At 43.2% G+C, this 13,403-nt stretch overlaps 1 protein-coding gene across 2 annotated transcripts; it reads left to right on the top strand.

Moving 5' to 3' along the window:
* The first annotated feature begins 7,231 nt into the window (after positions 1 to 7,231).
* LOC109779981 (non-specific lipid-transfer protein 1) lies at positions 7,232 to 8,219 on the top strand. Of its 2 annotated transcripts, XM_020338582.4 has the most exons (2): positions 7,294 to 7,794; positions 7,878 to 8,219. In XM_020338582.4, the coding sequence occupies exons 1-2, from the start codon at positions 7,418 to 7,420 to the stop codon at positions 7,882 to 7,884; spliced, it is 384 nt and encodes a 127-aa protein (XP_020194171.1). In that variant the 5' UTR covers positions 7,294 to 7,417; the 3' UTR covers positions 7,885 to 8,219. The 2 variants fall into 2 exon arrangements, with proteins under 2 accessions (XP_020194170.1, XP_020194171.1); XM_020338581.3 differs by lacking the exon at positions 7,878 to 8,219 and having other exon boundaries at positions 7,232 to 7,837.
* The last annotated feature ends 5,184 nt before the right edge of the window (positions 8,220 to 13,403 follow it).

Genomic DNA, 13,403 nt, shown 5'->3' on the forward strand with positions numbered 1-13,403 from the left:
TTCCCGTCAGCACTGCACTAACCCTAGATCGGTAGGGATGTAGGTGGGGTGTACGGCGTTGCGACGAACCTCATCTACCGAGCCGCCGACCCCACCTCTTTATATATAGTGCAGGTGACAGGGGCCCGTCAACCATAGTGGGTTGAGCGCCCCCGATCAGGGCGCGGATCTAAGGGCCCGGTGGGCCGTTGGGCCCACACGGTGGAGATCATCCTAACATTCTCCCCCTTGATCTCAACTTTTACTTTTGACCTTATACTTATACTTTACTCGTTTCATAACAGATTAGTACATAGAACATGTTTCATCGTCACAGCTCAATTGCCGATAGAATCAGACAGCCACAACGTACCTCTCAGTTTTGAAACAAATTCTTTAACCTTGGGCCCTTTTATTGTCCGAAAATTTTAGACTATACCATAAAACCCATGTCGACTGTGTGTTCTTCAAACACACTGGGCGGTAAGCCTTTAATAAGCAGATCTGCAAAAACTTGTTTGTTGCTTTTATGCTCCAAGTATTTCAACATAATTCCGGACTTTTCTCCTTAACAACGTACAACTTTGTGTCAATGTGTTTGGCACCACACTTGACTCGTTGTCATAGGAGTGAATTACTTAAATGGTTATCGCTGCTGTCAACCATTATCAACTCCGCGTACAGGTTTCCATAACGATTTTGCCTGTCCCTCAGCCTCATATCATGCTATACTTTATATTTGCATCACATTGATGATAAATGATTCATTCTATAGAGTTCTTCCACACAAAAACTCCTAATGTGAAGGTCAACGACAATTGTGGATTTCGCTGTACATTTCACAAGTTTTTATCTTTGTACTCATAACCTTTTGAGAGCACTTGTTTCTTTCAGCATGAGGCCGATATCTTTGACTCCATTTCATCAATTTAAATATGTACTGGACATTGCCAAAACAACCCGGATATGTGAACTATGTCACGGTAATGTTACACTTTTGCATTCATAAAGCTTCCAACAGCTGAAGCATATGGTACCATATTCATTTGGTCTATTTCACATTGACTCTTGGAACACTAAAGTTCACAAAATCATTACCCTTTACTATAAGAACAGGCGTAGGTTTTCTCACATGCATATTTTAGAGACTTTTCAAAGTATGCTCATGCAACACTCCTAATACCCCTTTTTTTTCTTGGTGAATCTCAATAATTATAACGAGAGTCACTCTACTGAGAACATTCTTTTGAACTTTGAGAACAAGAACTTCTTTTCACTTGCTGCAGTAGATTGACATCACCATTAGCAAGTAGGACGTCATGCACATGCACAGGATTAGGAAATAAATTTCCCGTTCTATAACTTTGCATGAATACAATTGTCTTCTCATTTTTTTAACCCAAAAAAACATCTGATTCTTCTAACTTTAAATGCCACTGTCTAGAGACTTGCTCTAGTCCACAAAAGACTTCTTGAAGAAGTATCCCTTGTGTTCTTTACTTTCATCTGATGTAACTCGGATCATGATGTCGATCATGATGTGCCACTAACAGGAAAATTGATCCTATAGTCTTTCATCTCCAAGAAGCAATAGGTATTACAGGACCTGTATCACAAGATCCATGTTTACTCATTCCTCCTTTATGGAGCTAACAACAGGTGTTGTATAAGTCATACAACATGCTCCCCCAGATACAATCTATTCGAGTCTTAGGTATTTTCATACCATGCTCCCCCAGATTACTCCATCTTTACTAAAAATGGCGTATCTTTAAACTTTATTATTTGGGTTTATTCTGTTAAAACTTTCTTCTTTATGGCACTTTAAGCACCGTCTTAGTATTCCTTAGTCTGCTTTCGAAACTGTAAAAGATCCAGGAATACATCTATTTCTTTTCTTTAGGGGTATTATTATGATCGTCGTACTCCCCCAGATGATCACATTCTTCATTAATGGATATCTCATATTTCTTTCTCCCCCTCGAAATGTGGCAAGAACTTTTCTGCCACAATTTCGAAAAACCATTCACAACTCTTGTGAATTGAGGAAACTTTGAGTATCTACTTCATGTATCTGATTACTTCATATGTAATGAAGTTATCTGTTAACGGTATGGGAGTACTTTTTCCTTATTCCTCATTCCATTTCGGAAACTCAAAATAGTTCTTTATCATTAGTACTTTTGCAAATCACACTTGCATATCATTCTTATCTTTAGGTTCGTCTGTAACTTTTATTCTCTTTGGATTTATTGAGTGCTTAATGACCGTTGCACATAAGGTGTACGGTCGATACTAGGAAAGCATAATAGCTACTCCATACTTTTCTCCCAGAGTGGGACACATTAAACGCACATGAGTCATCATATCTTTCTCCTGCCACACAGGATAAGTCTTAGCCAAAATTTCTCCTGACGTATAGGATTTTTGACATAATACTATGTCAACTTTACCCAGTTACGCAGGTATTTTCCCAGACTTTCCCCGCCATGCGGGTTTTATCATAATCCTCTTTTCCCGCTATGCGGGTAATTCCCTGTAAGGAACATAAATGCCAGAATTGGCTCTTTTGACTGCATATGCAATCATGAAATTCAGAAATAAATCCGAACACTCTTTGACACACATGCTTAATCCGACGTTGGTCAAATTAAACACGCATGTTGCTTGTTTCATCTCAAATCGTGTTGACTGAAAAATCTTCTTCATATAGAATACATGAAAGACATTCGTCAACCAAGACTCTCAATGATCTATTTGTTTTCTTTTCTCGGATTATATCCAAGAATTCTTTTCTTTTGAAGCCATTCTTTAGAGAGAACATACTCCCTCACGTTATGACCTTTCTTGGTCATCTTTCGGGTAACAAGTACCCAGCCATTCGCTTTCACGAATGAAAGCATGGAAAACTTTTAGTCTGAGAAAACTTAGCCAATAATCAACAATAATAAGCATAAAAAATAACCCTACGTTGTTCTGGTTAAAAAATATGCACATTAAACTTTGTAAAACTTTCTTTTTATACTCTAAATAACCGTTGTGGTAGAATTAGAATAAAACTCGTTCTTCTACATTAATTCCATATCACCGTTGGGCGGAAATGGAAATAATGCATATAACTCATAAACAATGTGATGATAGTATTTCTATTAAACAACTTTGCTAAGAAATAATCATCATCATCAACTTTATTGCAGCGGAAACAAGAAATATGCATTTCTCTAGTTCAAGAGCATTTCTTAATCTTTAACTGTTCTCTGAAAATTGATCACTTTGACACAAAATTTATCAGAGTTTAAGCTTTGAACATAAGACTCATAGAATTATAGTATTGCTATCATCAACGTTAGTCAGAAAATAACAATACCATATTTTAACTTTAAAACAAATATCTTTCTTTTGTCATAGCGAAAACTATCTGCATCTTATTTCACCTGCATCTTGTTTCACCCACAGGGGAAAAACAATGCTAAGAACAGTTCTTCCAATTAAATTTTCCCGTTGGTTCCAATTTAATTGGAGGATAAAACTTTTACTTTGCAGCGGAAACTTTACAATATTCTATTCAAAAACAATTCTGTGCTCTTTTACTCTCTAAGCAATTTTAACCGGTTGGTTCAAAAATGCATTAGAGAAGCAACAATTTAATCTTTTACTTTAGTTCTATTCAGTTATAAAAGAGCACTTATTTTTATTTGCAGCGGAAAAACATGAATAAAAATTCATGAACCTTTTATTGTTTACATAAACTTTTCTTTGACTAAATAAAAATTCATGAACTTTATTATTTTCTTTATAAATTCATGAACATTTCTTTTTCTGAAAATTTTCTATTTTCATTTTTTCTTTTAATTTTCAGGAACTTTTCTATTTTCTAAATAAATTTTTCGTTGGAAGAATTTGCATAGAAAAACTATTTGAAATCTGCCCAGAAAATGGACAAATAACAAACAGAAGGAAAAAACTACAGCTGGAACGGCGTGCGGCTGCGGCCTCGGCCCAGCGCGCAGCCCAGCCGCCCAGCCGGCCTCGACCCAGCGCGGTCCAACCGCCCAGACTCCACTTTCGGCCCAGCCGCCCATCTGAGCCGGCGCCGCTCGTTCCTGGCCGTCGGATGAAATCTCCGATGGTCCAGCGCGACGATCGCCCGAACAAAACAGGCTCCAGACATCGGGGGGAAACCCTAGCGCTCATCTCTCCCTTCGAGCGCCGCTCCCTCCTGTCGCTCCTCTCTGTCCCGACCGCGTCGGGCCACCACGCCGCGCCCGGTCGCCGGTGACGGCGACGACTGCCGCCGCACCGGCCGCGCTGATCTGCTGCGCTCTTTCCCTTTCCCTTCCTTTCTCCTTCCCTTTCTCCTTCTCAATCGCGACCACGGCCTCTGTCCAGGTCGCCGGGCCACCGCGCCGCTCCCAGTCGTCGGCCACGGCCACCGCGCTGCGAGCCTTTCTTTCCCTCTTCTTTTCTGTCTCTCCCTTCCGCCAATACTTAGCAGAGAGAGTGAGAAGCACGACGGCCTTCTCTGCCCCGTTGTGCTCGACGACGGCAGAGCGGTCGACAGTGGCGCGGTTGCCATTCCTTTCGCCGGTCGCGCGTTCCCTTACGGTGAGCGCGCCGCCGTCGAAACATTTGGCCGCGGTGCCCTTTGCCCCTCTAGGGGTGGTTCTTCGTCCGGCGCCTCGGCTTGCCGATGCGCGCCTGGATCGAGAGGAACAGGCGCGGCCATATGTGGCAGCGCTCTTTGCCGGCGAGCACTGGGCCCTCTCCGGTGATGTCTTTGCCCTGTCACTTTAGGGTTCTAAGGGAGGGGATGATTCTTTTGATTTGCACCGAAATCCTCAACCGAAACATGGCTGATACCATTGTTGAGTCCTCTGGATCGGTTAGGGTTAAGGATTCGCAGTAGTCTTTACCTTTTCCTTGGATTGATGAGCCAGATGGGTGGCCATGGTGGATGGCGGCGGTAGTGATGGCAAATCGTGGGTGAAGTGGTGACGGCGCTTCCCGTCAGCACTGCACTAACCCTAGATCGGTAGGGATGTAGGTGGGGTGTACGGCGTTGCGACGAACCTCATTTATCGAGCCGCCGACCCCACCTCTTTATATATAGTGCAGGTGACAGGGGCCCGTCAACCATAGTGGGTTGAGCGCCCCCGATCAGGGCGTGGATCTAAGGGCCCGGTGGGCCGTTGGGCCCACACAGTGGAGATCATCCTAACAGTTTTGTCTATCCATAATGAAAATAATGGTCTCTTGCCTTTTGGAGGTAGAGTGATGCTATTAGGTGGCGATTTTCGACAAATTCTACCTGTTGTCGAGGGCGACACGAAAGAAGATATTATTGATGCATCATTGATTTCTTCTCCACTTTGGCGACATGTCAAGGTTCTTAAACTTCATACAAATATGCGACTTTCCAATCCTTCATTGTCTTGCAAAGCACGCGCAGAGCTGGCAATGTTTTCTGGTTGGGTGCAAAGCATTGGTAATGGTTCGGTCCCAATGCATTGTAAGGACGACGAATCTTCTCCGTCATGGATTTCTGTCCCTGAAGATATGTTGTTGTTTCCTACCGTAGACCACATGGAAGTTGCTGTTGATAGACTATATGATGTGTTCTACATAAAGTACAATGACGGTGACTATCTTTCTCGTCGTGCTATCATTTGCCCAACGAATTCAGTCGTGGATAAATTAAATAATGTTGTCTTCAAGCATGTGCCTGGACCTTCTACAGATTGCTTAAGTTATGATTCCATATCAAAATCTACAGATCCTGTTGGTGAAGTGGAATTGTTTTATCCTCCAGAGTTACTGAATTCTATTACCATAAATAATTTGCATATAACATGATTATATAACATGATTATAAAAGCATAATCCATATAACATGATTATATCGACTGGCTCCGCTAGTTACTACTACTACTACATTAAGCATGGTAGCACGCGAGCGGAATCCCTAATCCCTAAGCCAGCATGCCATGGTGAATGGTATACTCACCTTATCAATTGAAGAACTTTGTTAGTTTCCTTGTTTTTCTGCCTATGGTTTAAGGGGTCTTTAGTTCCGATGAACATTCCGCTTCTGTCTTCGTGTCTGTGTCGTATTTGCTCCATTTTCATTTCCGGTAGTTTTTCTTTCTGTATTTTTTTGGGGGGTTTTGTATTTGTTTCCGCTTTCATAAAAAAAAATGAAAACAAATGCCACCGCCGCTTAGACCCCATGAAGGCCACCGCCTCGCCGGGTTGCACAGCCGGTGACTTGCCCGCTTAGCGGGGGCGTAGGCCACGTCGACTGTCTTCCCTGCCCCAAAAAACAACTCTGGTTTGTGCTTTGCGTCGGCGGAGGGAGGCTACTCTTCCCCTCCCGCTGAAGCATATCCCTTCGGGGCTCACGACAGTCCGATGAGCGGGCTGCCGGACAAAGGGAAAACATGTCGGGGGAATGAAGTTCCTCCACGGCCGGCATTAGAATAGTTTTAGCCTAGTCCGGTATAATTTAGTTAATATATGTCCGAATTGTAAATGTTTTTGTCCGGTTTCTATGAAAATCATCCGGTTGCCACGTAATTCGTCCGATCAAGTTAAATAGTATTTGAAATGTATGTAGATAGTTTTGGATGGCTGGTTTTCGCATCAATGTACGCGGACTGGTCATGGTGCGGAGACAGATGCGGACTCCGGTTTACGGGTGAGCATTAGCCCATTTGAAGTCCTGTGGAAAAACACACAACCAGAGACGCATGTGCAAATTGTGTTTGTTGTTTCCGTCTTTCACTAGTCTTCGGTGCCGGGTTGAGTTGACTAGTCACCACTTCAGTCCAGTGCTTCTCTACCGGCCAATTCACAGCAAAGTTAAACCCTTCCAAAAGAAATTGGACCAAGAGAAGACCGCCCGCGTGCCTCTCACTGTCCAGGAAAACGACTGTCTGCCAGCAACCAACGCATCGTCCAGGTCGCCAGAGCGACCCAGCCCGCCTTGACGCCAGTCGCCAGGTCTCCTGCTGGTCTACGGCTCGCGGTCCACGCACCGCACGTCCGTTGTTGTTCAGATCGAGCGTTCGCGGCATTGTCGCCTTCTCGTCTTCAGTTCTTCCCCTTCTTGCACGGGACCTTCAGAAACTCCAACTGCTGTCCACACTTGTCACATGACAATGCATGCATGGCGCGTGTCGAAGCCTCCATGCGGCGCGTACGTCCGCACCGGCAACACACGGCAAAGTGGGAACACAACTGTCACACACCCGCGGGTTCCCGGCACCCACCTCTAGGCCATTGTTCCAGCGACCGCCCTACCTCGTCGGTCGTCGCCTCTCCCCACATATACTTGCGCTCTCCCTGCCCACCTGAGCCACACCCGCCTGCGACCAGTTCACCCACCGATCACCTGAAGATCACATACTACTCGTCAATCTTTGCTGGGCAGTTGGCATCGATGGCTCCTGCCGGGAACAGGGGCGCCCGCGCGGTCGCGCCGGCGGTGCTCCTCGTGGCGGCGCTGGTGGTGGCGCTGGCGCTGGCGCCGCGGGGCGCGAGCGCGGCGCTGACGTGCTCCACGGTGTACAACGAGCTGATGCCGTGCCTCGGGTACGTGCAGTCGGGCGGGGCGGTGCCGCGGGCGTGCTGCTCGGGGATCAAGACGCTCGTGTCCAGGGCGCGCGCCACGCCCGACCGCCGCGCCGCCTGCGCCTGCCTCAAGACCGTGGCCGCCGCCGCGGCGGGCGGGCCGTACCTCGGCCGCGCCGCGGGGCTGCCCGGCAGGTGCGGCGTCCAGCCGCCCTTCAAGATCGACCCCAACGTCAACTGCAACGCGTACGTGACGCCAAAACCCGAGGCATGAAAGTTTCCGAGACGTTCTTCGTTTTAACCCGGCTGTTTCTGTGTTGTGCATGCAGGGTATAAATTGAGCACGCAGCTCTACAGCGTGCGGAACATGCACGGTCGTTATGCGATGCCACAAGATATACCATTGTGGAACGTTCTACTGTACGTACGTACGTACCCTGCAGATGTACTACCTCTGTACAAGTACAAGTTCTCCCAACTATAAGTATTTTGGTACAGAGGGAGTACTATACATGAGTCGACGGCGGATAATCGCGCCATATGTCCTTCCATTATGTGGTGTTGTGTAAACCAGTGTGTGATGAGGGAGTTACCTCCTAGGAATAATCGTTGGATTTGGGACTGTGATCAACAGATTATCTCAGCAGCAATTTTATTTCTTCATTGTTTTACGAGATGCAGCACAGTGTCACTGTGTAGAATTACAATCATGCGGTACGGCTCAATGCCGTGAACAGCAGAGGATGCTGCACTATGAAATAAGCGTGCATGACCAGAGCATAGCCTGGGCAAATTGGGTTCACCAAATTGGATCGATGGTTAGTATAACTTTTTTTTGGATCGATGGTTGATTTATAGGTTTCATCGTGAAGCAAATTGTTACTACTTCCTAATTACCGCTTCGTAAGAGGCCGCCGGCTGTTAGAAATTTAGGGTATGTGGTCTACCCCTATTCCTCTGTGCTTATCCGTGGTGCCGCTCACAATCGCATATCCGAGGTTAGGGGTAAGGACCTTCTTATACCGTGTTTTCAAAGAGTCATCGTCTTATACAGATAAGATTCCTAGTCTTTCAACTAGTTTTCCGGGATAGAGTCCAGACCAAATTACCAACCACGATCAAATTTGTCTATTAACGGATTCTACCCGTTGTGTCCTCAGAGCACACACTTATGAGCAATGCGCCATAATAGAGTGTAAATTTCTCTAATTATGTAGATCAACATTAGGGCTGTAATCTAACTATATGATCTAGCTCCTTTCGATTATCACTGTACCCGGGTAGTCTTTCCAATATATATAGTATATTGCATTCCACTGATAATCGACCAGCTTCCTTAAGCATATAACTTAAGTACGTTCCAACAAGTGATAATTCCATGATAATCATGTAAAGTAACTCCATGCATACATACATGTATAATTCCATAATGAGGTATTTCGAATATTGCTAGTTCCTAGTAATTTGAATATAGTTGCAGGACACATAATTCCAACATTTCCCACTTGTCCCAAACGATCATTCAAATATTTTATAAACCCATAGCCTTAACATGCTTGCCAAATACCTCCTGAATAAGAAGCTTAGTCAAGATATCAACAATCAAATTAACACTACGTTGAAAACCCACAAAATAAATGAATATATATGATGATACTTCCCTTCAATATATTTCCTTGTTGTGACACTTAAGATCACTAGAGACTTTTAGTTTCCGCCTAATTATTCCAGCATAGCTGTCCTCGGCGCCTCGAGTATTGTTTCCTCGAGTGTAATTCCACCTTTATAGGCACCTTGAGTATTTTGTTTCCTCAAGTGAATTTTCGCATCAATTATTTCCAATCACATATATCAATAATATGAATAATTCCACATTGAGTCAAAATATATTATAACTGTTTGGAATACATTTTCAAAACCACATAAACATCAAATCCAATCAATAAATGAAGTTCCATCAGTAACCATGTTTTGAAGAAATTCCTGACTTCGGTCAGTGAACCTGCACCATATTAGTACTACTAAAATAATAATTGAATATGTGTATCTGGACTTATTTCTCATCTAGTAGATACAGTAATAGCTTCCTCAATGTGTTTAACTTCAATATAAATTACAGAAAAAGTGACAGGTTATGATGCACTTTCCACAATCTTATATGATGTGTGAGATTCCCTTAGCTGCTCGTCTTTCCTTCCACTGCTTGAATGCAGCATAAATTCCGATAGCTAAGGTATGATTTTATAACAAAGGTATGGTAAATTTCAACACCATTATTATCCCTTTGTCCTCAGGAGTTTAAACATAATTCCTCACTGAGTTTGGTACTAGGTACTTCAACAAGTTTGCAATTTTCCATAGAAACCACTTTAAAATATTTTCTATGTATTTCCACTCCCGAAACATTGGAAGCTCCACAAATTCCTTTCATATAAAAGTTAGAAAACGACCAAGCTTACACTTCCATCAATGTGACTTATCAATGCACAAACAACCAAAGAATGTTAATGTATACAATAATAATGTAAACTATTTTACACTTACATTTGTCGATGACCGCCAAGCTTCATTTAGAAAACCATATGACCTGCTATTCCATTGATGTGAAGCTTGTTATAAGATAATACATTAATATATTCAATTAGCAAACCATGTCTTTAGTTCCTCTTTCCCAAAATTCCAGGAGAGAGAGTTTCCACAAAGTATATTTCCCTCTGTGTGAATAATTGAATAACATGAGTGACATTATAATAGTCCAGTGAGCCAAATATCCTTAGAAAAAAAAAATCACTTCCAGACAATAGGCTTGCGGTTATTTGGTATGATATTAAGTTCCCAAACTATGCTCTTCCTCATTTGAGTTTATTCCTTCCCGCAATTCTTCCACCCATAGTTGGCATTGATGAACAAACCTTCTTAAGAGAATTTAGTGATTCCTCTAGAATTTAGAGTGTCTTCCCCCAAAAACACATAACAATTGTTAAGAGATGACATTCCAAGTTAATTCCTCCCACTTATCCTAAGCATGTTAGTGTCGGGAGTTTCACTTGTAGTTTCCTTTGTGGTCAAGATTATATTCCAGTATGATTGCTAATATTTCCACCGTTGACCATAAAAATAATTGTTTTCCTACTTTCCACTAGTTTTCCTTTTTCAAAGAGGGGAACACAGCCATGGTTTGCAGCGGACTTGGACCAGCGGCGGAGTAGGCAACGGATCTGGGTTACCAGCGATGACCACGTCGGCAGAGTTGCACAGCGGATTAGGATTGTGACAGCGACCGTATCACCTTAGCTCGGATGCCAATGTTAGAAATTTAGGGTTTGTGGTCTATCCCTATTCCTCTGCATTTATCCGTGGTACCGCTCACAAATCGTATATCTGAGGCTAGGGGGTAGGAACCTTCTTATACCGTGTTTTCAAAGAGTCCACCTCTTATACAGATAAGATTCCTAGTCTTTCAACTAGTTTTTCGGGATAGAGTCCAGACCAAATTACCAACCACGATCAAATTTATCTGTTAACGGATTCTACCCGTTGTGTCCCCGGAGCACACACTTGTGAGCAATGCGCCATAATATAGTGTAATTCCTCTAATTATGTAGATCAACATTAGGGCTGTAATCTAACTATATGATCTAGCTCCTTCCGATTATCACTGTACCCGAGTAGTCTTTCCAATATATATAGTATATTGCATTCCACTGATAATCGATCAGCTTCCTTAAGCATATAACTTAAGTATGTTCCAACAAGTGATAATTCCATGATAATCATGTAAAGTAATTCCATGCATAAATACATGTATAATTCCATAATGAAGTCTTCCGAATATTGGTAGTTCCTAGTAATTTGAACATACTTGCAGGACACATAATTCCAACAGCGGCTGCATAGGCGACTTGGAAACCCTAGCCGCCACCTGTCTTCTCCCCCTCACCATCATCGGACAAAGCCCGCGTGGCAGTGGCAGCTGGACGTTTTGTTTGGAGACATCCCACTGTGGAGAGTTGGGGGGCTGTTGTGAGGCGGCGTGTCCGGGCGCTGGACGGCGGTGTTGGTGTAGTCGGCGGCAGCCAGTGGGATCCAATGTGGCGATCTTAAACAGAGGACCGCAGCGACGGAGCTTAGTGCATTGTTGTGGGGCTGTGCCCCCCCCCCTCCCAAAAAAAAGATTGGCACGTGCAGGCTTAAACAATTTGAAAAGGAGCTTATGTGATGAAGTTTTGTGTGTTTGGCTCCGCCACTACCTACCTTATATATTCTACTAGATCATTGATGGCGTGCGTTGCCGCACCCATCCATTTAACCGGTGTAGTGATATGAATTTATATAGTAATATACGGTTTCATGACCAAAAGCAAATGTACCTTTTATGTTAGTTCTATGCTTGAAGAACATTTGTTCCTTGCTAGTTGAGACTGAAGAACGGACAGTTAAATCATGTTAGTTCTATTCTTCGTGAAAATTTATCAAAATGGTTCGCAGAAAAGGTGCAAACACAAAAATTTGATCGGCTTCATTAACAAAGTTGTATTGGCGTTTATATATCACTTAAACATCAAGTGCAACTAAGTAATAAACTGATAACCATGGTGCATCAGAATAGACAAAGCAACGAATATGCATACTTGTTACACTAATATTTGAAGAGCTAGTATTTTAATTCGAGCACATATAATATCTAGTAATTTCTTATCCTTTTCCACAATTTGTTCCTTTTGCTTGGACAGGTTACCACCTGAGAATACGCCAAGCCGAAAAAATAACAGAAACTCAGTATACACACAACCTTTTCCCTAAAATCTTGTGCTAGCGTTGCTTATGCATTCAAGATTTCTATTGTAACTGTTACCTGGCCAGGAGGTAGTTCATGCAATAGCATGACATGGCGAAATTTAAATGTCGTCCAAACATGACCTCTCTTATGCAGCGCCCTTCATCACATCCAATCTGGGATACCCGACCTCCTTATGCAGTTGCTTGAGCACCATGGAGAAGAAGAGGATGCCCACCAAGAGTACCCAAAACCGAGAAGAACAGAGTTGTATCGGATCTAAAACAGAGTTACCATTTAGGACAGTAAAAATTAAGAAATCAAACAAGGGATCTGTGGCAGATTAATGAACGTACCAACCTCGAGTCCGTGGCGACGGCGCAGGTGAGGAACATCATGTTGAAGGTGATGACAATTTTGATGACGAGGGTGTGCCAGTGCGGCCCCGTGGGCGTCGGCGTCCCCAGCACCGTGATCAGGTGCAACACCGCCCGCAACACGAACACCGTGCACATCACCCCCTTGAATATATAGACATGAACCAAAATGAATGCGTAAGTTCTTCAAAGAATGATATTTCGGGCCGCTATGATACAATGCTATAAATATATATACATGAACTTCAACTTCCTCCCCAAAAACTTCAAGGTCAGCAATAATGATCACGTTGTCGGTCTGAATAAGGTTCAGAGAGTTCAAACCATATAAGTTGACATCAAATCAAATAAAGAAACAGGACAAACAGAGGGATGTTTTCTGGTCACTCGTTTTCAACCAAATCTACTTGATATAACTCCAAATCATGTATAAGACATGAGGTCTGACCAGTAGTATTCAATAGTCACTAATCCAAGTGTTGCGATAACTCTAGGTACCCCCAATCCATAATCACTTAAGGACAACTGAGGTAAAAAGATATGTAAGATCCTCTCATTGTTTCTTGAACAAGAAACAAATTTCTTGAAAAAAAAAACGTGCAGCAGATGCGCAGTACATGTAGCCATGCAGGACAGTGGCAATATGTTTGTGCTCACTTGGAACTGCAGAGAAGCAATTTTAGTCTCCATATACTCGTTGC

Source organism: Aegilops tauschii, chromosome 1, assembly GCF_002575655.3.
Source record: "Aegilops tauschii subsp. strangulata cultivar AL8/78 chromosome 1, Aet v6.0, whole genome shotgun sequence".
Taxonomy (NCBI): Eukaryota; Viridiplantae; Streptophyta; class Magnoliopsida; order Poales; family Poaceae; genus Aegilops; species Aegilops tauschii.